The following is a 24,587-nucleotide window of genomic DNA, read 5'->3' as shown; positions in this document are numbered from 1 at the left end:
AGTGTTGGGTATTCGACCGGACTTGTCTTTCACCACTTTATTTCTCAGCAGAGGGAACAAGCCAAAAGGACATTTATTTTTTCAGGATAATGTTTGCAGCCGCCAAGAAAGCTATCACCAAGTGCTGGCTTAAACGAGACACTCCTTCGATGACCCTTCTGATACAAACTGTCAATCACATGCAGGCAATGGAACTCATGACCTTCAGACTTCGCCTTCAACAACACAAAGGGGATTAATATTGGAAAAGATGGGACTCATTTACACAATCTGGACAATGAATGAGGATACTGTCAAAATGTACTTTGTATCTTTTTTACTCCGAGTGCCCATTTTCCTTTTCTTTTGTGTGTCTTCAAAATGTTTAAAATTTAAGTTTTAAAAAAAATGGTGCCACAGTAAAATAGTTCAGTATTATCATTATCCTGCATTAACGTTCAAATTCAGCTCCTGAATTTTATCTCAGGGGAACAAAGATTGCAATCAAGAGGAACAAGGTGGAGGGCAGAGAAGGACAGGACGTCAGACAAGGGTGGCAGGTCAGTGTCAAATCCAGACTCTGGCTCGAATACCGTTTTTTAAACAGAACAATGATTTGAATGCTTTTAAAGAGGTCTGGTGTTTTAAGAACATTCTGTGCTGTATGGAAAACAACTGACTTCACTTTGCATATTTTTAATCCGAAGAGATGAATCCTTTTTAAAAGTCTGACACACTGTATCACTGAAAACTGTGAATAAAAGTGTGTCCGTCCCCTCTCTGAAAGAGAAAGTGGAAAAGAGCGGGGGGCGCGGGGGGCCATTCTCTCTCTCTCTCAAGATCACGATGGCAGTTAACTGTTGCGAGGCTTCTCTTTTCATTTTATAAACAGAGCTCTCTGGTCACACCAACGTTGACTGAACACAGATGATGGCGCTTCGTCTCCTCTCTACACTGATCCTGCTCTCTACCAGCGGCTCTGTCTGTGGACTGATGATCTTCGAGGTTTTGGGAAACGACGTTAAATTCCCTTTTAGCGCGTCATGTGGAGCAGAGAAGACTCAGCGTCTGTTCCTCCATGTGAGAGGTTCTCCCCCCCGGCTGGTAGCGTCTCGGACTGGAGCTCAGGTCTCTCCTGGACCACTTTACACTGACAGACTGAACCACAGCGACTCTCTTCTCCTCCTGAAACACGTGAGGATGAACGACGCCGGACTCTACGAGCTGACATGTAACGACCGTGTAGAGACTCTGATGGAGCTGCAGCTCTTCTTCCCGGTGGAAACGGTCTCTGCTGAGGGGCAAACCGTGGATCTCCCGTGTCATTCCGTTACACTCGGTGGATCCGTGGAGAGTGTGAAGTGGGAGAAGAGCAGCGGACAGGTGGTGCTGGAGGTGGACGGACTCTCTGGAAGCTGGACTCCGGGGGAAGAGTTTCAAGGAAGCCGGCTGTCAGTGTCCAGGGACTGGAAGGAAACAGGGGACTTGTCGCTCCGGATGGAGGTGAAGGAGGAACACGGAGGACTTTTCTTCTGCTCGGTAACAGAAGGCAGAGTGAAGACCTTGAAGGCAGCAGTGAGGCTGACAGTCAGACCGAACATCACGGATCCAGAGAGCAGCGAGACCAGCGAGCAGCCTCAGGTAGGAGCCTCCACTGCTGATGCTGCTTTCTGGGAGCTGTTTGGTTTGACGTTTTCATTACCCATGCTCTGTCACAATTTTACAATTTTACAATTTCACTTAGCAGACGCTTTTGTCCAAAGCGACGTACAACAGCGGGGGTATTTCGGGGTTCAGTGTCACACAGTGTATTTGCCACAGATTACTGCAATTAGCACAAAAAAAACTAAAAAACTGCAATTGAAGAGTATTGGTATACTAATGTGGAATTTTACTTTAAATCATGAAATCGAGATAAGAGCGTGAGAAAAGTCCCTTTCTGTCTTTTGAGGGATTTATTCAAATGGAATTCAACACACTGCAGAAAGGATGCACATGAAAACGAATCGCGGAAATGAGAGGTGACTCTGTGGTTAACCACCGTCCCGGTGTTGCAGCCCTGCCCCCCCGACGGAAACGGGAGCGCATCGAAGAGTTTCTCTATTTCTCCAACTGCTCGCATACGCTGTGCGGATGTTTCATAAAGTAGGCTGAGCGAGTCATTACCAATCTCTCATATACAACTTGCCTTTCTATAAACAATCATGGCTTTTGTTGGTTCACTTTTATTACTTCCGTTGTTGCCGTTACTACTCCTGCGAGGTGCAAAACATCTTGATTCGTAATGTGATGTGAATTTGCACCGTTTTAACCAATAAAGTTTTAGCCTTCAGGTAATGCTAATAATATTTGATATTTTTTGTAATATGTTTTGTGCACAGCAAATTTCCCAGTGTTGAATTAACTCTGAAAGTGTTAAAGAGTGGTCTCATATATACACTTTTGTAGTGTTAAAATCTCAACACTGACCAGTGTTAATTTTCTAATACTGACACTCTGTAGAGTCATGTTAATATTCCTCTCTGTTGACCAGTGCTCCTATTTAACTCTATACAGTGTTAATTCTTAGAATCAAAACTTTAAAGTGTATATTTTAACACTTACATTTAACACTACAACAGTGTATATATGAGACCACTCTTAACACTTTCAGAGTTAATTCAACACTGGAAAATTTGCTGTGTGTGTGTGTGTATGTACATATATATATATATATATATATATATATATATATATATATATATATATATATATATATATATATATATATATATATATATATATATATAGTGAATAAAAAAGGGTTTTAGCCTCCGTTAAATCTCCAGTAATTTCAGTGTCGATGACTTATGAAGATGAATACATTTACTTTTATGGCATAACATAACGAGAAATTTGTGATAATTATCAAGAATCCACAACATTTAATGCGCGTTCCCGTCGGGGTCAGTCTGTTTCCACATGCCCCACCCCACATTATGACTCCTCTGACAAGGGCTGTGTGCGGGGCGAAGACACTCTGCGGTCCCTTACAGGATGTGCTCTCTACCTAATACCATCTTACGCCTTTAAATATTTAAAACGAAACTCGTGAACCTTATGAGTTTGATGCACGAACAAAATATGTTATGATGCATTTCTGAAGTTTTAATTACAGAATAGTGAGCCTTTTATTACATTCAACCTATTTGGTCTGATTTTAACAGTTTTGCTTCTCTTTTCAAGCACTTTTTGTTGACAAGTTCGAAATTTTTGCTCTTTCAACCATATAAATTCTTTCTCTATGCTTTTTCCCAAACATATTTAATGTACCTCTATTAGAAATTCAAGACATTTCAGGTTTTCAAGTATTTCTACCATTTTTTCTACTCTTCTTGCGGTTTTTAGCTATTTTTCCTAATTTTCCTTTTGTCCCCAATTTTACTTTTTTGACGATCTTTTGTCCCAAGAGCAACAAATCATTTCGTATTGTACTGTGGTGTGTAACTGTAATAAAAATAAGCTCCATATTTATTCAAGTTTCATGTTGTGAAAGTTTCATGGAGCTACAGAGGGACTAAACAGAAGAACCTCACCTCTTCTCAGGAAGACCACAACTTCTGTTTTTCATGATGCTGCGTCACTTGTTCGACTACTTGAAGACAATTTATGACGGTTTTGGTCAAATACGAGTAACAGAGGATGTTCTTTCAGCGGTGTAAAAGCAGGAGAACAGTGAAATCCATGTGGGATCAATGTATGACCAAACAGCGACTGATCTAAACTGGTTTAAATGTGTGATCTGTTGCTTCTCTCCCTCTGCAGGAGTCACACTGTGCTGAGGTTTATTGGCGCAGTTGCTTCATAGCAGCAGTTGTCTTGGGAGTGACTGCTGCTCTGTCTGCGGCTCTCGGATGTTTCCTGAAAAGAAGGTGCAGCAGAACTTCACCACCGACATCATCACAAGAGAGCAACACAAATGAAATTCCTCTGAACCCAAGAGGGGCTGAAGAAGGTCTGTCCTCTTCAGGATCAGACACCAAAGAGAAAACCTGCTTGAGGACCAGCGGGAGTCTCTGATTTCTCCTCCTGATCTTTTCATTTGTTTCAATTTCAATTCAGCTTCATTTATAATGTGTCAAACACAACAGTCATTTCTGGACACTTTGACAGAGAAACAGCGAGTTAGTGGTGGCAACTCCACACACACGCACACATGCACACACGCACACAATCAAGCTTTATTTGTAGTACACTTTTCATATTCATAAAACACTCACACTCAGAGACCATGCATGAACTACATTTTCTATTTTTCTGAACTTGTAGGTATTTTTTCATCATTTGACAAAAATGTTTTAAATAATGTTTGTATTTCTCCTGATAAATAAAATGGGAAATCACACTGTATAATAGAGAAATGCATACAAAACACACAAAACTATTGAAATTACTCAGAAAGAATAATGTATGACCTGAACTGTTGTGTAACGGGAAAATGTTACGATTGAAGAGGAGAGTTACAGTTTAAAACTCATGAAGTCCACACCACTCTGAAAAGTTTTTGTGTCTGAAATTCGGTGAAATAATATGGAACAAATTCTTCATGGAGACCAGACACTTGCCAAATAAGTCTCAATTTAAAAAGCGATATAAAGAGCTGATTCTGGCGAGGTCCACGGTTTGGTGATGATATGATGCAAGGCTGTTAATTCTTGGTTCTGTCTGTCTTTTTATATTGCTTGTATGATTAGGTGTTCTGTTCTCTCTATCTTGATTACTGTTAACTGTTTGCTGTTTACTTGTTGTGTTTACTTGTTTCTTTTATTAAGTTTGAAATAAAGCTTCTCAACCGAAACTATATCACAGTACATGTACAGCCCTTTTCCTTTAGGGCCTGTACACTTTGAGTTCCCTGAGGGTGTAGAGGGAGAATCGTTTTGACGTGCCCGCACGGCGCTTCAATCAAAGTGTCCACACTCTCTCCACGTTCGCTGTGACCCATTTATTTTCCATGTAACAATACTTCCATGATCCATACAGCAGGACACCCTCCACACGCCGCTTGGACGCGGTGAAAGACTGTTACCTGTCCCTCTATCCACACCTGCACCCAGTCACTCGAGTGCCTTATTTATCCCCTACACTGCTCCCCCTGGTGGTGAATGAAATAAATCATAAATGGCTCCTGCAGTACATGAAGATATTGACTCGGTCCAGACGTCGGTAGTCCCACCACTGAGGTTACTAACTGAGCTGTTTGCTTTATTTCTTAATTTTGACATTAAGCAAGCAAGAGAAAATACACATTTGAAATCTTTCAGGTTTTGTTTCCCCAGAATATAAGTATTTGAATTATGCTCAAACAGCAAAATTGATCTGAAAAGGTTTTGTCTCACACGATGCATTTATTATACAGGTGCTGCACAGAGGCCTTCAGGGCCTCAGAGCTCCTTTCTTTCCATCTTCACCGTTAATTGCCAGCATTTCTCTGTGAATTGACATTTCCTATCCAATTGATCAGCAGCAGTACAACATGCCCAGCCCTTTAAACATGACTGAAGATATCAGGAGAAAATTTCATCTGTGAATCAGAGCAGTGTGTGACCAATGAAATGAAGGCACAACTGCAAGAACTTGTAAAATAAAACACAGGATCTTCAGAGTGATGACAGTGTTCACGTGGTTTCAACTATTTCATAGGTTTCTGGAGCAGCCGACAATAATGCTGTTTGACTGTCTGTGTATTAATGACCCCATTATTTGTGTTCTTGCTGTTCAGTTAATCTAAATGGTTTAGTTACTTTCCGTGTCAAACCTGAAATGAGAAGAAGTGTGTCACCCCACATTTGTGAGGTGAAAGCAACAGTGAAACCTGTTGAAAGTGTCAGGGCAGCGCCCTGTGAAATCAAGGAATAGATATGATAGCTGTCACATGCGATCAAAGGGATAGGCTCCCATACAGCAGCTCGAGCAACTGGGACAGAGTCCAGTCGGGGCTCGAGCGACGCCTCCCACGCAGAGCGCTCTGCATAGAGGCGTGGGACACGAACAACTGTGCAGAGCACTGCTCCTGGACAGGACTCAATAGATTAATTTACCTGGCTCACAGCACGAATTGCCATGAGTCTGGGATGTCTATTCTGTGCGCCTGTGAGTCCTATTTGGAAAAACAAAAACCATTCATTGACGTGTACCTGATAATCTGGTGTACCTTATAGTGCGAAAAATACGGTATGTGTTTTTGTATTTGATTATAAAGTTGGACTTTTGCAAACTGACCCCGGCCGTCCATCAGATCAGGGAAAGGTTATGTGGCCCCCGCAGGAACAAGTTTGGGGACCCCTGTTTTACCCTGTAACCACTGAGAGAGCTCAGGAGGTTTTTCAGATCCATTTAACTAAAATTATGATTAAAAAAGTTTTAATAAATTATACAAGTATTTTTGAAATATAGCTTGTTTGAAACACCCACCTCTGTCAGTTCTTTCCCCTGAAGCATCCATCCGTAGTGTGTGTTGAAGACAATCATGTAGAAAAATATATAAAAACACTGAGCAACAAAGTACATAAAAATATACTCTGAAGATGAAATACAATAAATTGAAACGGAACATTTTGTTCATATCCATGAAGTATTTAACAATAAGCATCATTAATCAGTTACTAACAGCTGCTCCAGGAGTACAGATGATAGTTGGGCTCATATAAACATAAATCTTTGGCTCTGAACTCATACTCTTTAATGATGGATGGTTTCTCAGGGGAAGAGTTGGATTTTGTACTGGTGGACCAGAGGGTTGATCCCCTGCAGCTTAAGGTGGCTGGGAGGCGTGCTTATGAGCCAAACACTACCGACTTTGTTGTCATTTCACCTGACCTGGGATCAGAAGGTCTGGATGGTGAAGAGACATGCAGAGTTCTCTACTGATCACCGTCTGGTGGAGAGTGAGCAGCTGTGGCCAGAAGCTCCTTGGTATTGGAGGAAAAACAGCTTTGACCGTTGAAGAAACCGGTCACGGTGATGTGTGTGTGTGTGTCGGCTATAGTTTGTCACTGTTTGCTGTAAAAACTTCCCTTTCTTGTTTGCATATACAACCTGGACATACATAGAATTCACAGACATTCACACGTTGTAAATACAGTTTCATAATTAAAAATCTTCCATATTTATACAAGTTTACATTTAAAGGGGCTCTTTCAGATTCCTCTCCTGATCCAGTGTCATGTTTTTGTTTTCTCCACCATGAACCTGTAGGAATCTGTTATTTCAAATGTCTCCTGTCATTTTGTTTTACCTGTTAAATTAATCTGATCTGTCTTTGTCTAGAAGAGATCCTCAACCTCTTTAACATGAAGCTCCAATTTGAAATTCTCCTGTTAACCAGTGGTCCATAGTCACCAGCTGACTGAAAGTAATTTAAATCAAATGGAGCTGGGATCTTGTTACATTAATAACAAGAAAAAATAAACTGTAAAAATGATGGAGGAAAAGCAGGAGAGGCTCTGCTCTCCTCAGATCTTCAGGACACTCAGCGTCTTCTCTGCTCTCACACCGTCTCCTTTAAATCCACTTCCACCTGCAGAGAGATGAGAGGTGATGAGCAGAGTCTCTGAAGCAGTGAGGACTTCAGTCCTGTTCATGAAGGACACAACAAGCCTGGGGCTCCTCTGATTGGCTGACTGCGTGTCCTCTGCTGTCCAATCCTGAAGCTGCTCAGCGTTCCTCTGGGGTCACGGATTGCACGCATATATTGAGGCTGCTGTTGCACGTTTTGTTATCATTTTAGCTTTGAATTACAGAGAAAGCAAGTAAAAGATTCTTTTTCCCACAAAAGTCAAAGAAGTTATGAGGGAAAGCTAAAGGGGAGGGTCGAGGTCCTCCAAGAAATTTTAAGAATCTAGATGTGATTTCCTGCATTATGATGGAATTTAAATGATGAAAAATATTTTTGACTGATCCTTTTGTTGTCAAAAATGGGTTACAGTGGTAGAAACTCTGGCTGAAGAATTCTGCATAAAATCATATCTTGATAATAAAACTACTGGCCATAAAGATGCATTGTTACAATTTTATAGAAAAACAGCACGACTGAAGTCTATCCAGCAGTCTTATTTCAAGACTATTACCTCAGATTTTGCTGTTGAGCTGTGTGTGAACCGAGTCATGAATCACAGATTTACTGACAGGTAACAAACATCTCAGAGTTTTTAGAAATCCCTCGTGGCGACGGAGGTCTTTAAGCCCCGGTTCAGTCCAAACCTGCTGAGAGCAGCATGGACTCACTCCAACCATCCACTGACCTCAGAGTCTGCAGGCTGCAGTCTGGACTCTGCTGAAGATCAACCAGCTGCTGCACATCTGGATCCTGCAGGTTGTTCAAACGCAAGTCGAGCTCCTTCAGGTGGGAGGGGTTGGACTTCACAGCGGAGACCAGAGAAGAACAGCTGATCTTTGACAAACTGCATTTAATCAACCTGAATAAAGAGAGAAAGCAGCAGAATCAATGAGGAGGAACCAATCAGATGTGTTGATGGAGACACGAGCAGCTCCACATTACTGAGTCCTGATCTTCACACACATATCATCCACATGTCAGCACAACATTCACACACCTCCTCATGTTCACTTCAGTCTCAGATCAGCTGCTTCCTGTGGTAGAAGGAGAAAGGCTTGTAGCTGAACTGACCTCAGAGTCTGCAGACCACAGAGTGGACTCTCCAGGAAACCACACAGCTGCTCAACTCCTGAATCCTGCAGCCGGTTCTCACTCAGGTCCAGATGTTCCAGATGTTTCAGGACTGAGGGGTTGGACTTCAGAGCGGAGGCCACAGAGGAACAACTGATCTCTGACAAACTGCATCTAAACAACCTGAAGACAGAGAGAAAGGCAACGTTTACTCTGACTGTACAACTTTTGATTCAACCTGTTTTATTAGTTGAGAGCGACAGCATCTTGGTCAGGAGGAAGCGTGGGCAGTCGCTGAGGAAGAATGTTTTTTGTGACAAAGAAGTATACCTTCTTAACCACTCTACCAGAGAAAAATCAGAGATAAAGAAATAACCGGAAACTCAAGAGAGCCGTGACATTATGTTCCTTATGAGTGTATGTACAGGTTTGGAGCACAGCTGTGTGTGGACTCACCGAAACCTCCTGCAGTTCCTCACAGCTGGGATCAGTCTCCGTCGTCCCTCCACTGATGTGTTGAACCTGTCCAGGTCCAACTCCTCCAGGACCTGGTCTGACATCTGCAGCATGTAGGCCAGAGCTGAGCAGTGGATCTCAGAGAGTTCCTTCTTTGACGTGTTCTCTGACTTCAGGAACTCTTGGATGTCCTGATGGACTGAGAGGTCCTTCATCTCCATCAGACAGTGGAAGATGTTGATGCTCCAATGTTCCAAGGCCATCCTGCCCAGCTTCAGAAGAAGCTCCCTGTCAGCCTCCGTCAGCTCCTGTGGACCCGTCTCAGGTCCTTCAGGGTACTTGAGCTTCTTCCTGTGTGTCTGAACCAGCACAAAGACAATTTTTGTGTTTTTGGTGTCTGTTTATAAGACAACGGCAGTTGGAGACACTGAAAACACAGCTTTTTGAAAATGGGAGAAAGTAGAAGACAACAACAATGCTGACCTCCAGAGTGTCATGGCTCTCAGTCCTTATTCTCCTGAGACTTGGTAGTTTTAGTCGAGTTGCCGGATTTTCAGTTCAACTTCATCTTCTGTCCACATGAATGACCGTGTTCTCCCACTGTGACAGAATATTGTTCTCTCTGTGCATTTGTGTGTGATTTTATAACAAAATCATCAACTATAGTGGCCCAGTTTGCTGACTACATTTAATGTTTCTAAATGGACACAGTTTTCAAGACGCTGCCTTGTCAGAGTGGAAAAGATGCGTTTTCACATGAAACGTCGTCGTGTAGCCTGGATTTCAGCCTGCTTCAATTTACTGTGAATTTCACACAAATAAACTCAATGTACTTCACAGGGTCAGCAGTGCATTTTCAATCAAAAAAGAGCTGCAGAATAAGGAAATAGTAGTACCCAGAGAGATTTTTATTTAAAAAGACATTAAATAGTACATCTGTTCAGCATTTTAACATCGGAAATGTTCATGAATGGTTTTGCATCCAAGTTAAACTTTTCATACCTAAAATACACTCATAAGGAATAAAGATGTTTCTTGTGATAAAATAATTGTGTATTATTTATTTATTTATTTATTTATTTATTTATTTTGCAAGGCCAAATTTTCTGTGTCACATTGTCTGTTTCTTGCCATCACTACACAGGTGAACAGGAGTGCAGAGACATTAAAAAAAAACAAAAAAACCTCATTGACTCATTTGTTGAACCAGAAATTATATTCTCCAAACTCTAAGATCTTTGTGAACAGTCTTCCAGTTCAGCTTAACACCATGTTTCACTTACAAAACCTCATATCTGTCCCAAAACTGTTCGCTCTTGTTTCAAAACTACATTTCTCATACAAATGATCATTGTCCCCAGAATGCATTGTCTCTTTGGCATTGTGTGAACACTGGAAGTTAAACTGTTTAGATGTGTTGTCATGACAGCAGAGGACCATTGAAAGGTCCCTCATGTCCATCTCTCAGCCCTTCTGTGACAATGACTGTGTTTGATATTTTGTTGTGTAGCTAACAGAAAACAATTCTATACAAAAAGAGAAAAAGGGAGTTTTTACTGTAAAAAGTAAAATACTCCAAGGTTTCACTTCATGTATCGCAGTAATACTGCTGGGGAAATTATTATTTTTATTCACACACAAAGTATTTTCCCCAGTAGGTGGCGCACTAACACTATCAGATGAACTCAGAGCAGGTTTTCAGACTCCAATCTGCTGGGAGCATTGCCCCCTCGCGCAGACTGCCTCGCCCCCTCAGTCAAAATATAGTAGCCTATTTCATTAAAAAAAAAGAGTTTATGTGCTTTAAAAACAACAGCAAACTCCACTGGCTTGGTCAAATCAATATGAAGTGTTGTGCTGTTCAAAATTTAAAAAAGAGGAGACTCCAGCTCTACTGAAGGTGAGAGCTGGATAACTTTCACTTGTTTTGTTGCTCTTTGTGCTTTTTAGCAATGTGGTTAATGATCACACGTTGTTGAACATGGCAGAACAGCGCTTCTGATCTGTGGATTCTGTTTTTCTGTTGCCCCCCCTCTGTGTGTGTGTGTGTGTGTGTGTGTGTGTGTGTGTGTGTGTGTGTGTGTGTGTGTGTGTGTGTGTGTGTGTGTGTGTGTGTGTGTGTGTGAAGTTGCCACCACCAACTTTCTATTTCTCTGTCAAAGTGTCTAGAAAGGACTGTTGTGTTTGACACAGTATAAATGAAGCTGAATTGAAACTGAAACAAATTGAAAGATCAGGAGGAGAAATCAGAGACTCTCTCTGGTCCTCAAGCAGGTTTTCTCACTGGTGCCTGATCCTGAAGAGGACAGACCTTCTTCAGCCCCTCTTGGATTTGTGTTGCTCTCGTCTTCTTTCTTTCTATCTTGTGATGATGCCTTCAGAACAGCTCGCCTGATTCTTTTCAGAAAACATCCAGCAGCAGCCATGAACAGAAGCAGAATGAGGCTCAGGACAACTGCTGCTGTGATGAAGAGTTTACGCCAATAAACCTCAGCACAGTGTGACTCCTGCAGAGGGAGAGAAGCAACAGATCACACATTTAGTCAGAGCAGTTTCAGTAGATCCTGTAGTCATCAGTCCCTGGTTGATCATTCATCCATCCTTCATTCACTGTTGGCGTACTTTTACACCACTAAAAACACTTCCTCTTTGTTACTCTTAAAGAAATAAAAAACAGAAGTTGTGATCTTCTCCCTGCAGAGATTCACCTTTAATAAGTCGATATTAATAAGCAGACATGAAGCACAGCTTCAGCCTGAAACATCCACCAACACACAGCTCTTCCAGGAGGCTGGCTGAATTTCAACATGTCAAAGCTGATAATGGATACTGAACTATTTTACTGTGACACCTTGAGGGCCACCATGAAGAGCTCAAGAGCCACATGGCCCCAGTTATAATGACCCCAAGGTCTGGATTAAAAAAATTCTTTACATTTCCACTTTATTCTATTGTGTAAATGACCTCTGAGTTCAACAGTCATTCAATCAGCCAGTGGCTCCACAGCGCCCCCTCCAGGCCAGGGGTCTGCAAACTGCGGCTCTGGAGCCTCATGTGGCTCTTTAGTCCCTCTGTAGAGGCTCCATCAAGCTTTCACAGCATGAAACGTGAATAAACATGGAACTTATTCTTATCACAGTTACACACCACAGTACAATACAAAATAATTCTTGATTAAAAAGGGATTCAAACAAAGGCGGAAGTAAAATTGGGAAAAATAACTAAAAACCACAAGAAGAGGAGAAAAAATGGTAGAAATGTTTGAAAACCCTGAAATGTCAAGAATCTCTAAAACAATTACATTAAACATGATTGCAAAAAAAAAATTGTAAGAGGTAAAATTGTTAAAATAGCTAAAATTTCAACCATGTCAATAGAAAGTGCTTGCGAAGACGAGCAACATTGTTAAACTCGGTACAAAAAGATGTTAAATGAAATAAAACACTCACGATGCTGCAGTCAAAACTTCATTAATGCATCATAAGATATTTTGTTTGTGCATTACAAGTACATATGAAACTCCAGAAGCTTCACTAGTCTCGTTTTAAATCTGTAAATATGTTTTGTGGCTCCAGACCAGCTTGATGTGGAGGAAAGTCACAAAAACGACTTCCCCAAAATGACTGGGTGTTACTTAAACATCCCTGTTCTGCGTCATTTCTGCAAGTTTGAGGTGTGAACTGCTCTCCTGCCGGTTCCTGCCACAGTGTCACTGAACCCAGTCTGTGGTCAAGGCAAAACTTCACACATCTCACAGTAGCTCCCTCACGGTTTCCAGCTGCGATTTTCACTTTGAAGCATCCAGCGGAGGCACGTAAACAAGTGGAGGAAGGCCAAGTTTCTCTATTGCTCTATCACAGCAACCACAGCTCGTGAACACTGTACACACCTCATCGAAGCACAATATTTAGAGCCCGTTGGCCTCAAGTGACTCCCCCGGCAACCCCTCTGGCCCACGGTCCGACATGATGTGAAAATAAAAGTAAATGGAAACAAGGCTACAGCACGACCACAAGAAACTGAACACAACCACAATAAAAGGAAACACAAATAACCGACACAGAACACATAAACAGGCCCGGAACGACCCCAAACTCAGTCCCGTTTCCCAGGGTGCCTTGCAACACAACACAGTCCACAGGGCAGCGGCCGTCTAAACGCCCCCATAGCGACCCCCGCAGTCGCTACAGGACTTTCATTTTTTTTTTTTATTTTGCACATACAGTCAAAACAATCTGACCATGTGCAAGGAAGCAGAAAAAGCCAAAAGGCTTGTACAAATGCCACTCCCTCACAAACTCAAAGTGAAAAAAATGCACATGGAAACATGTCATGAAGTCCACCACAAAAAAAATTCGGTGGGGGGGGGGGGGGGGGGGGGGGGGGGGAAGGTAAAAACAAACAAACAAACAAACGGAGATCCTACAAAATAAACAGCAAATAAACAAAACAATCTAAAGCAATCCCCATAAAACATGTATACGTCGTTGTGTTTGGATTAGGTCAGATATTGTAGAATTAAATTGTTCTTTCAGTTTCTTTTGCAGTTGAACATGGACGACGATGCTTCTAATAAGTCCAGATGCACATTCCACACTGAGGTCCATTAAATCTGAGCGAAAACTGCTCACCATTTCTTCTGTATAAGGGTAAATGCAAACCAGGAGCCTGTCTTGTAGCGTCATTATGGAATTGGTTATGAAAGGAATTTGTGACTATGGAGGACTTGTTGATGAGAAGGCTTGCGACAAACATGAAAGTATCTAGTGATCGCTCGGGCGCCCCTCAAGCGACTCAGAAACAGACATCAACATAGCATTCGATTCTGGCCATATTACTTCAAAGTGGAATAGGAGGGACAACTTATGACATTATAAAGTCAATGTACACACACAACAAGTGTGCCATTGGCACATTTCTTCCCTCAGAGAAGGGGGTCAGATAGGGATGCAGTGTGAACCCAATTCCTCTTCAACATCTACATCAATGAACTGGCAGAAGCTCTGGAACAGTCTGCAGCACCGGGCGTCGCCCTGCAGACACGGAGGTCAAATGCCTGCTGTTTGCCGATGACCTGGTGCTGCTGTCTCCAACCAGAGAAGGGTTACAAAAACACCTTGATCCTCTGAACAAGTTCTCCCAGACATGGGCCCTGACAGTAAACCAGTTCAAAACAAAAATAATGATATTCCAAAAAGGACCCAGCCCACTGCCCTCCAAACACATTTCTCCTGGACAAAAAGGTCCCAGATCACACTAAAAACTACACATATCTTGGTCTAAACATCAGTCACATCAGAAATTTAAACAAAGCTGTGAACAATCTGAGGGACAAGGCGAGAAGAGCTTTCTATGCCATCAAAAAGAACATCCAATTAAACATCCCAATTCCAATCTGGCTCAAAATTCTGAATTCGGTGATAGAACCACTCTCTCTTTATGGCTGTGAAACCTGGGGTCCAATCGCCAACCAAGAGTATACAAAATGGGACAAACACCAAACTGAGACTCTGCATGCAGAACTTTTCAGAACTATTCTTTGCGTTCAACGAAAAACGCCAAACAATGCATGCAGAGCAGAATTAGGACAATACCCTCTAATTATTAAAATCCAGAAGAGAGCTCTGAAACTCTATGAGCACCTTCAGCAGAGTGAGCAGCACTCTCCACTACAAAGCCCCCACCCACAGACGGGCTGGAAACACTCGCCCCCTCAGCCAGCTGCTTCTAGGACTCTGCCCACAAACACAAGCAGAGGCACTAGATTATAAAGAAACAGAGAGAGAAATACCTGAACCACTGGACAGAATCCATTCAACACCAGAGAGAACTGGAAACATATTCGGCCCTAAACAGAAAATACACGGTGGCAGAATACCTGAGCTCTGTGACCGACCCACAGCTCAGGTGATCCTGGACCAGGAACAGGCTCAGCCAGCACAACCTGGTCACCAGACAGACCTGGACCCCCCGAGAGGACAGACTGTGCCCCCAATGCAGGGTCAGGTGGAGACCGAGCTGCACTTCCTGACCGCCTGCCCTGTACCAGGACCTCAGGGAGAGCTGCTTCCCCCTCTTCACACACACACACACACACACACACACACACACACACACACACACACACACACACACACACACACACACACACACACACACACACACACACACACACACGCTCAGTCTTGTATTTCTATCCTTGTGGGGACCGTCCATTGACTTCCATTCATGTCTAGCCCCTAACCCTGACCCTTACCCTAACCCTAACCCACACCACAACAAAGCCTAACCCTAAAGAAATGTTTTTGCACTTTTACTTTTTTCAGTAACAACAATATGGTCAAGAAAACACTGTTTCTCCTACTTAGGACCGGAAAAAGGTCCCCACAAGGCACGTCGTTCCACGTTTTGCTATCCTTGTGGGGACATTTGGCCCCGACAAGGATAGAAATACAAGAACACACACACACACACACACACACACACACACACACACACACACACACACACACACACACACACACACTGACTTTCAGAGCATTTCCTGACATGCTCAAACTGCCAGACCTGCTGGGGAAGTACAGCAGTGAGCAAACACAGCAGCAGGTTTGTGCACGGCTGTGACAGGAAACGGACTGAAAAACTGAAACCTCCATGAACCCGAGGAGGAGGACAGACCGGGACCAGGACCAGGACCAGGACCAAGACCATCTGTGTCCCAGCACAGGGAAGTGGTCCTGCATTTGTATATAAAAATAACACTGTGAACACTTTACAGCCATATTGCACACTGGTTCTTTCAGCATGTAGAAAGTACAAAGAGACAATATATTCTTATTCTTTTCATTCTTATTCTTGTTATGTGGTATTTGCACCGACTTGCACAGTTTTCACTTCAGTGAAGTGTGTTAAACTGTTTCTATTGTGTGCTTTTTTTGTGTGACGCTTTGGCAATGTGAATGTGTGTTTGTCATGCCAATAAAGCTTCTTTTAATTGAATTGAATTGAGAGAGAGAGGGGGGGAGAGAGAGAGAGAGAGAGAGAGAGAGAGAGAGAGAGAGAGAGAGAGAGAGAGAGAGAATGTCCTCCCTCTGTCTACCTCTCTCCACACATTCCTGGGAGAAAGGGGTGGAGAGAGGCGGAGATTCCTCAGACTGAGGAACTTTGCACCTTATACCAGCGATCATTGACGCGTCTGTCCAGGTCTGGGAAGGTGGTTTCACCTCTGAGGAACTGGAGCATATTGTCTGTTTCAGCTCATGAGGTTGAAAAACAACAGCCAGGAATTAAACCTGGACTTCAAAGACAGTGGAGGATTTGGTCTGCTGTGAGAAAATCTGTTCTGCTCTTCTGTTTCTCTGTATTGCAGGACTGTTTCCTCCACACTACAGAGGAAAGAGAATCCTGAAGAGACACAAAGACCCACAGCAAACCCAACAAAGAGGAATAAACAAATACATTTATTCTCCGATTAATAAACTGTGATGAAAGTGAACATGAACAACTCAAACAAACAGAACAAAAACCAAAAGAAATGTGACAAACACCACCAGCTCACAGCCTTCAACACTTCCTCATTCAGAGAGAGAGCGAGAGAGAGAGGGAGAGAGTACATGGTAATCTCCACCCCCCACCTCTCTTCTTTCTCCTCCTGTCGAGCCGTCTGCCTCTCCACACCTCCCTCTCTCTCTGAGAGGCTGGGAGAGGTGGAGATTCTGAACCTCCACCCAGGTGAAGAGAGGGGCGGTGATTCTCTCTCTCAGAGTGTTATTGTTCAGTCTGTGCTGCTCTGTGACAGACTGCTGAAGAGTCCAGGGTGGATCCTGTCTGTTGGCTCCAGCACCCTGCGACCCTGAAGAGCTGAAGTGGCTCAAGAAAATGAAGGAATGTGTTTATATGTAATTTGGATTATAAATAAATTGGGGATCATTTGCATGTTTATATTTTTGGTTTTAATTTGATTTAAGAAACTGTTTAATATTATAACAGTACGTAAGGGGCAGGGTCATATAGGTTTTACTTCTTCCTGCTCCTTCAGGGACACTGTTCTGGTCAGGGGCGGACTGGGGGGTAAAAGTGGCCCGGGAGACATGGACAGACCGGCCCACTTCATGCGTAGTGTGGCAACCAACCAGCCAGCAACACAAGTTTCATGTTCCTGAGTTCCTCGCTGAAAAAAGAACCAATTTGGACCACAATCGTATAATAATAATTAACCTTAAGCTTTAAGTAGCTTACTGTAAAATAATTGCAGGTATATTATGATTTTATAGCATGTTGGTACAATAGAATTTAGCTTACCTATTTGCCAGTCTGTTAGTGACACCACCTGTCTATACCATGAGTCAACCACTAGAGGGCAACTTAATTACAGCAATAAGTTCATTTCACAAAGTTTGTTTTATTTAAAAATAGATGAACAATATAGATGTAAATATTATTTCTATATATATTATAGATACATAAACTACACAGCAAGCAACTATACAAACAGCTATATACAATCATGTGATAACTTATCCTTTATATAAAATAAAAACTGTGCAGCTATTATACAAACAACTATACACAATAATACAATATAAAAACTTATAGTTAGTTATAAACCTTAACCTTTGTCAGTCAATTGTGTTAAAATGTTCACAACCATCCACAATGTGGATTACAGTCCTCTCCGGGTCCCCTCTGGAACACATGCCGGCCTATATGGGTGAGAGACAAAACATGACATTAGCTATAATAACACATCATCCCGTCCTGAAACCTGGGTTAAAACTAATAGGTCACATTGTAAATGTTAGTTCAAGAGTCTGTAACAATAAGTCATTCACTAATTTAAAGATTGGTAAGTAGCTAAGTCACACACTAAAAGCAATGTGAATAGAAATATTCCCGGATTTTGGTGGCGATGGTGACCTTCATATAGTATTGGATAGTGGTGATGATGTAGTTGATGGTTGTTTGATAGGAAAGTGACAAGGGAACCTCTACCTCCTCTTGATCCAGAGTCAGACTGATGGATTTGTTTGTTTTTTTCTATACTGAGAGTGAGTTGTTCCTTGATACAGACATCATATTGTCCAAGTAAAAGAATGATCTCTAAAAAACAGCCTTGATCAATAGTCTCATCATCTAAGGTGTGTGCTGCTTCTGCCTGCTTTCCTCTGTGACTCAAACCCCTTCTGCCGATGAGCTTGATCACATCTATGATGCGCCCCAAAACTTGTCGCCTCGTGTGGACTTGCTGTCTGTGAAGTGACATCTGAGGTCCCATGACAAGGTCCTTAATGGTCTTTTTAGGAGGACCTGAGAAAATATGCCTCGGCACAATTTCTGTGACTGTCACTTCTCTCATGCTCATCGACTCTCAGGTGTATGTGGGTGAAGGTGGTCATGCCAGTGATAAAGGAGCTGCTGTCTCAACATTACCGTAAGCCATGCAAAGAAAGCAGAAGAGTGTTTTGGCTTGTTCATTATATGTCCGCCATTTCCGGTTTGTTCCATCAAACAAAATGGCCTCTGCACTACAGGGCTGTCTGCCTTCTGCTTGCGATGAAAATGGAGGAAGAGGTCTAAGTTTCTGGCTTTGGCCTTGTGAAATAATCAACTGATGGGGGGAACCTGACTTCTTGTCCTTGGCCTTCTGTGTCAGCAGCAGGGACATCAGACTACAAAAATGATTGGCAATGTGAATTGTAAGAGCAGTTTTAGTGGTTTACTGTCAGCAGCATTTGATATTAGTGCATGTGGGTTATGGTTGGGCAAACAAGCATTATTGTCATCAGCCTTACCGTAACAAGTCTGGGATTCACTTCTCTGTCCACATGTGGGTTACATTTAATCTAGATAAGAGATTAATATTATTAATTATGCTAGTTTACCAATCATCATCACGCATCATCCTCGGTAGGTATTTTACATAAAAAAGAAAAAAATTAATAAATTCTGGGATGGTATCATGGAATTATTCTGATAGCGAACTTGTACAGACAAGTAAACAATTCATTAATTTATGGTCATTAAGTATTAGAGTCAATTAATTGAAAAGAACAGGTTAATTTCAACCAGATGACAACTGGCTACAAAGGTGAAAGACCCCATCCCATCATAATTAGCAACAGCACAGCCAGGTTCACATCTACAGGAAATGTCGCTGTGCTGAATTATCTCACTTTAACCAAATTGACATTTTCATCAAAGCATCAACAAGTACCAAACATAACTTACTTGCCGGTCATGAAGGGATTTTCTCTTTTTGTCCCTGAGCTTCTCAGCGCCACCTTTTCGTTTTGTTTTGTTTTGTTTTTCTCCATATTTTGCGCATTCCTGCATCCATCCAAAGTTGCCGTCAGATGTCCGTCTGGGCTGTGTGTGATTGACAGGTGACAGCAGCTGCGGAGTGAGGGAGTGGGTGGGACTTAACCGCCGCAGGGATGAAATGTGATTGGCTATTAGCAGCAATCCCAGGTAAACCAGCCTATGGCATCAGGAGCTGTCCAGCTGACAGCCCCGCCTCCTTGTGGAGCGGACCATAGCGCTGTTGGCGGTGTCGCGTCAGACTTCTTTCTTTTTTCTTCTAGTGGTCCGACCGGCCCACTGAGGCAGCGGCCCACCGGGAAACATCCCGGTGCTCCCGATGGCCAGTCCGCCCTTGACTCCAGTCCACACCGCTGCTGTTATTAAAGCCCTCAGACCGCACGAGCTCCTGAAAGCAAAGCAAGGCTTGTAGCCAGATATCCGCCAATGACTGCAGCGAGAGAGGGAGACGGAGCCTCCGGAGCTTCGGCGAAGCTACATAGCTCCGGAGCGAAGTATCGGAGCTCCGGGGCAAAGTTACGGAGCTCGTGCCGAAGTTACGGAGCTCGTGCCGAAGTTACGGAGCTCCGGGGCGAAGTTACGGAGCTCGTGCCGAAGTTACGGAGCTCCAGGGCGAAGTTACGGAGCTTTGCAGAAGCTACGGAGGCGTGGTTTCCATGCAAACTAAACAATTGGAGGCAGGTCACTGTGAAGCGTCGGTTCATATATAAATAGAGCTCAGCCTCTCTGGTCACACCAACCCTGACTGAACACAGATGATGGCGCTTCGTCTCCTCTCTACACTGATCCTGCTCTCTGCCAGCGGCTCTGTCTGTGGACTGATGATCTCTGAGGTTTTGGGAAACGATGTTAAATTCCCTTTGAGCGCGTCATGTGGAGCAGAGAAGACTCAGCTTCTGTTTATCTCTGCTAGAGATCCGTCCCCCCGGCTGGTAGCGTCTCGGACTGGAGCTCAGGTCTCTCCTGGACCACTTTACACTGACAGACTGAACCACAGCGACTCTCTTCTCCTCCTGAAACACGTGAGGATGAACGACGCCGGACTCTACGAGCTGACATGTAACGACCGTGTAGAGACTCTGATGGAGCTGCAGCTCTTCTTCCCGGTGGAAACGGTCTCTGCTGAGGGGCAAACCGTGGATCTCCCGTGTCATTCCGTTACACTCGGTAGATCCGTGGAGAGTGTGAAGTGGGAGAAGAGCAGCGGACAGGTGGTGCTGGAGGTGGACGGACTCTCTGGAAGCTGGACTCCGGGGGAAGAGTTTCAAGGAAGCCGGCTGTCAGTGTCCAGGGACTGGAAGGAAACAGGGGACTTGTCGCTCCGGATGGAGGTGAAGCAGGAACACGGAGGACTTTTCTTCTGCTCGGTAACAGAAGGCAGAGTGAAGACCTTGAAGGCAGCAGTGAGGCTGACAGTCAGACCGAACATCACGGATCCAGAGAGCAGCGAGACCAGCGAGCAGCCTCAGGTAGGAGCCTCCACTGCTGATGCTGCTTTCTAGGAACTGCTTGGTTTGACATTTTAATCACCATTAATCACTGTGTGACACAGTGTATTTGCCACAAGTTAGTGCACATAAAACATAAAACAGAAATTGAAAAGTATTTAAAAGTTATTATTACACTAGAATTATTTTCAAGTGTGGAATTGTTCTCCTCCTTAATGTCCAATTTAAATCATGTAACTGAGAAAAGCGTTTGAGCGAGCAGCCTCAGGCGGGACGCAAAAAACAAAACTGAACAACAATGTAAATGAGGAAAGCTTTTATAATGCTGATTTTCAGTCAATAGTTCAAATGAACTCAGAGCTATTAAGCTATTTTTCTTCCCAATAATGATTTAAATTTTGACAATATTTAAAGCTGAAACAAAGAGGTGTGTCTGAACCAGACACTGTAGTAATGGGATTAACAGCAGCTTTGGAGTCAATAGGTCGAATAACCTGGGACCTGTCAACTGTGTATTTTTTTAATTAAAAGAAAAAAAACATATACAATCTTTCGTGGAGGCAAACAGTGAATCAATCAAGAAAAGAACATAAGCAAAAACATAAGAATTACAAAGGGGGCGGGGGTCCAAACAATCAAATCAACACAAGTCAACACCAATTAAATGTCACTGGTCTGGGTCTGCAATGTTGAAATCAAATCAAATCAAAGGAAAACGGGACATATCACAGCATGATTTTTGGGAACAGCGCCTGACATCCTTTTTAGAGACAGAAAATAAAGGTTAAACTGTTTTTTGACATAATTAATGGAGGGTTTTTTTTTGTTCTTCCATTTATTACAAAGTAAATTATATTTTCCCAGAAGAATTATACTGATGACAGTGGATAAAGTTGTGTCTGGATACGTTTTGTAATATAAAATGTCAGAGAGGTACAAACTCTAAACATCATTGGTCTTGAGAGAAATCCAGTCTGTAGCATCACCCTAAATGTTTTTGACAGAAGACAGAGAAAAAACATGTTGGAACGATTCATTTGATTCGTCACAGAATGCAGCACAGGGATTAACTTAAATGTATTTTAAGAATTCTCCAACTGGTATGTGAATAATTTTAAAATGTGTTTCTTCACCTGTGGGGGAATTAGCCACTTAAAAAACACTTTTGAGCCTTTTCCAGTTTTGAACGAGTTTCCACGTCAGAAAATTGTGGGTGGATCTGTCTTTCATAAATAATTACAAAAAATGATTGATTTGAGTCTCTCTTTCATAAAACTACTGTTAGATCCAACTGATTTTAATAACTGATTTTAATACGCGCGGTGCAGCCCCGCTGCACCCACCGCCCACTCCGTCGTGGCCCCAGATGTTTTGAGGAAATCGTTCAAATGAAAATTTTATTAAGGCACCCTCATGGCCGAATGCAAGAGGATGTGTTTCTAGCAGTGTAAAAGTGTTTTTTTAGAGTAAAATCCATGGACCATTGATGAATGATCAACCAGGGACTGATGACTGCAGGATCTACTGAAACTGCTCTGACTAAATGTGTGATCTGTTGCTTCTCTCCCTCTGCAGGAGTCACACTGTGCTGAGCTTTATTGGCATAAACTCTTCATCACAGCAGCAGTTGTCCTGAGCCTCATTCTGCTTATGTTCATGGCTGCTGCTGGATGTTTTCTGAAAAGAATCAGGCGAGCTGTTCTGAAGGCGTCGTCACAAGACAGAAAGAAAGAAGACGAGAGCAACACAGATGGAATTCCTCTGAACCCAAGAGAGGCTGAAGAAGGTCTGTCCTCTTCAGGATCAGACACCAAAGAGAAAACCTGCTGGAGGACCAGAGAGAGTCTCTGATTTCTACTCCTGATCTTTCAATTCGTTTCAATTTCAATTCAGCTTCATTTATACTGTGTCAAACACAACAGTCATTTCTAGACACTTTGTCAGAGAAATAGAGAGTGACTGGTGGCAATTACACACACACACACACACACACACACACACACACTCACACACCTGTAAACTACATTTTCTATTTTTATGAACTTGTAGCAAGTTTTTTTTATCAATTGACAAAAATGTTTTAAATAATGTTTGTATTTCTCCTGATAAATAAGATGGAGAATCACACTGTCTAATAGTGAAATACATCCAAAATACACAAAACTATTGAAATGATTCATAAAGAATAACTTATGACCTGGTATTGTTGATAAACTCTTGTGTCACTGGGAAAATGTTACGATATAAGAGGAGAGTTACAGTTTAAAACTCATGAAGTCCACACCACTCTGAAAGGTTTTTGTGTCTCATATTGTGGTGTAAAAAGATGGAACAAATTCTTTGTGGAGACCAGACATTTGTCAAATGAGTTTCAATTCAAAAAGAGATGTAAAGAGCTGATTCTGGGAGGTTTGGTGATGATATGATGAGGGCCGTTAATTCATGGTTCTGTTTGTACTGAAAGTGATGATGATTATAAAGCTATACTGTTTTGTAAATTAAGATCAGGCAATAATGTGAAGCGGTATGATTGAATAAGAACTTCTTCTTCCTTTTTGGGCATGCGAAAAGCACGGTATGGTGTGGACTTTTCATGTTTCTCAATTTGATGTTTTTTCTATCTTTTTTGGCTGTTCACCTTTTTTATTACATGTTTGAAATAAAGCTTCTCAAACTAAACTATTCACAGTATGTAGAAGAAATTGATTCGGTCCAGACGCTGGCCTTCCCACCACTGAGGTTACAAACTGAGCTGTTTACTTTTTTCTTAATTTTGACATTATTTTACATTAAACAAGATAAAATACACATCTGAAGTCTTTCAGTTTTCTCCCCAGAATATAAGTATTTGAATTACGCTCAAACAGCAAAATTGATCTGAAATGGTTTTGTCTCACACTTTATTATACAGGTGCTGCACAGAGGCCTTCAGGGCCTCAGAGCTCCTTTCTTTCCATCTTCACCTTTAATTTCCAGCGTTTCTCTGTGAATTGACATTTCCTGGCCAGTTGATCAGCAGCAGTACAACATGCCCAGCCCTTTAAACATGACTGAAGATATCAGGAGAAAATCTCATCTGTGAATCAGAGCAGTGTGTGACCAATGAAATGAAGGCACAGCAGCAACAACAGATGAGTTCATCTGACAGTGTTAGTGCGCCACCTACTGGCCTCAGAACAACACTATCCGTGCAGAGCAGCTCCAGGACTGCAGATCTGCTCATGTTCAGAGGAAAGTTGACAGAAACATGAAGGAAATCCTTCCAGACAGAAGTGATGGAGAGAGTCTGAATGGAGGAGTTGAGTGAAGAAGAGGATGAAGTGAAGGAGGACAGATCCAGGAGCAGCTGGAGGAGTCTCGTCCTCCTCTCTCTTTATTGTGTCTGGCTGTGCTTTTCTTGTGATAATGTGCTTCACAGATATCAACAGTGCATTTTAAAATTAAAAAAGAACCTTCAGAATAAGGAAAAAAGATTACCAAGGTAAGAATTTTTATTTGAAAAGACATGAAATTGTACGTCTGTTTAATATTTTAACACAGTAACTGTTGATAAACTGATGGTTTTGCATCAAAGTTAAAAAGTAAAACAAAAACAAACAAAAAAAACATTTGTCTCAATTAAACTTACAACAAATAACAGTGTGTGTGTTTTGACTAAACAATTCTCTTTTTTTAACTTTACGATGCCAATTCTTCAAAGGAAAGGAAAAGGAAAAGTG

At 42.3% G+C, this 24,587-nt stretch overlaps 2 protein-coding genes across 3 annotated transcripts in view; one reads left to right on the top strand and one right to left on the bottom strand.

Annotated features, from left to right (window-relative positions):
* Positions 1-842: 842 nt before the first annotated feature.
* LOC115383092 (uncharacterized) lies at positions 843-23,657 on the top strand. Of its 2 annotated transcripts, none has more exons than XM_030085144.1 (3): positions 843-1,083; positions 20,353-20,889; positions 22,444-23,657. In XM_030085144.1, exons 1-3 carry the CDS (start codon positions 907-909, stop codon positions 22,717-22,719), a joined length of 990 nt encoding a protein of 329 aa, XP_029941004.1. In that variant the 5' UTR covers positions 843-906; the 3' UTR covers positions 22,720-23,657. The 2 variants fall into 2 exon arrangements, with proteins under 2 accessions (XP_029941004.1, XP_029940996.1); XM_030085136.1 differs by lacking the exon at positions 843-1,083 and adding an exon at positions 18,902-19,570 and having other exon boundaries at positions 19,684-20,889.
* LOC115383071 (NACHT, LRR and PYD domains-containing protein 14-like) overlaps positions 11,489-24,587 on the bottom strand; it is a 51,066-nt gene continuing 37,967 nt past the window's right edge. Inside the window, exon 11 of the mRNA XM_030085102.1 lies at positions 11,489-11,610. The gene's annotated coding sequence lies outside the window, so the exon portion shown is untranslated. The remainder of the gene's footprint in view (positions 11,611-24,587) is intronic.

Source organism: Salarias fasciatus, chromosome 3 (genome assembly GCF_902148845.1).
Source record: "Salarias fasciatus chromosome 3, fSalaFa1.1, whole genome shotgun sequence".
Taxonomy (NCBI): domain Eukaryota; kingdom Metazoa; phylum Chordata; class Actinopteri; order Blenniiformes; family Blenniidae; genus Salarias; species Salarias fasciatus.
This window is presented reverse-complemented; position numbering and strand designations above follow the sequence as displayed.

Bases quoted from the DNA above. Each gene is read 5' to 3' on its own strand.
- LOC115383092 (XM_030085144.1), top strand. From the start codon at position 907: ATGATGGCGCTTCGTCTCCTCTCTACACTGATCCTGCTCTCTACCAGC. The intron at 1,084-20,352 runs GTAGCGTCTCGG...TCCCCCCGGCTG, and splicing joins GAGGTTCTCCCCCCCGGCTG to GTAGCGTCTCGGACTGGAGC. The intron at 20,890-22,443 runs GTAGGAGCCTCC...CTCCCTCTGCAG, and splicing joins AGACCAGCGAGCAGCCTCAG to GAGTCACACTGTGCTGAGCT.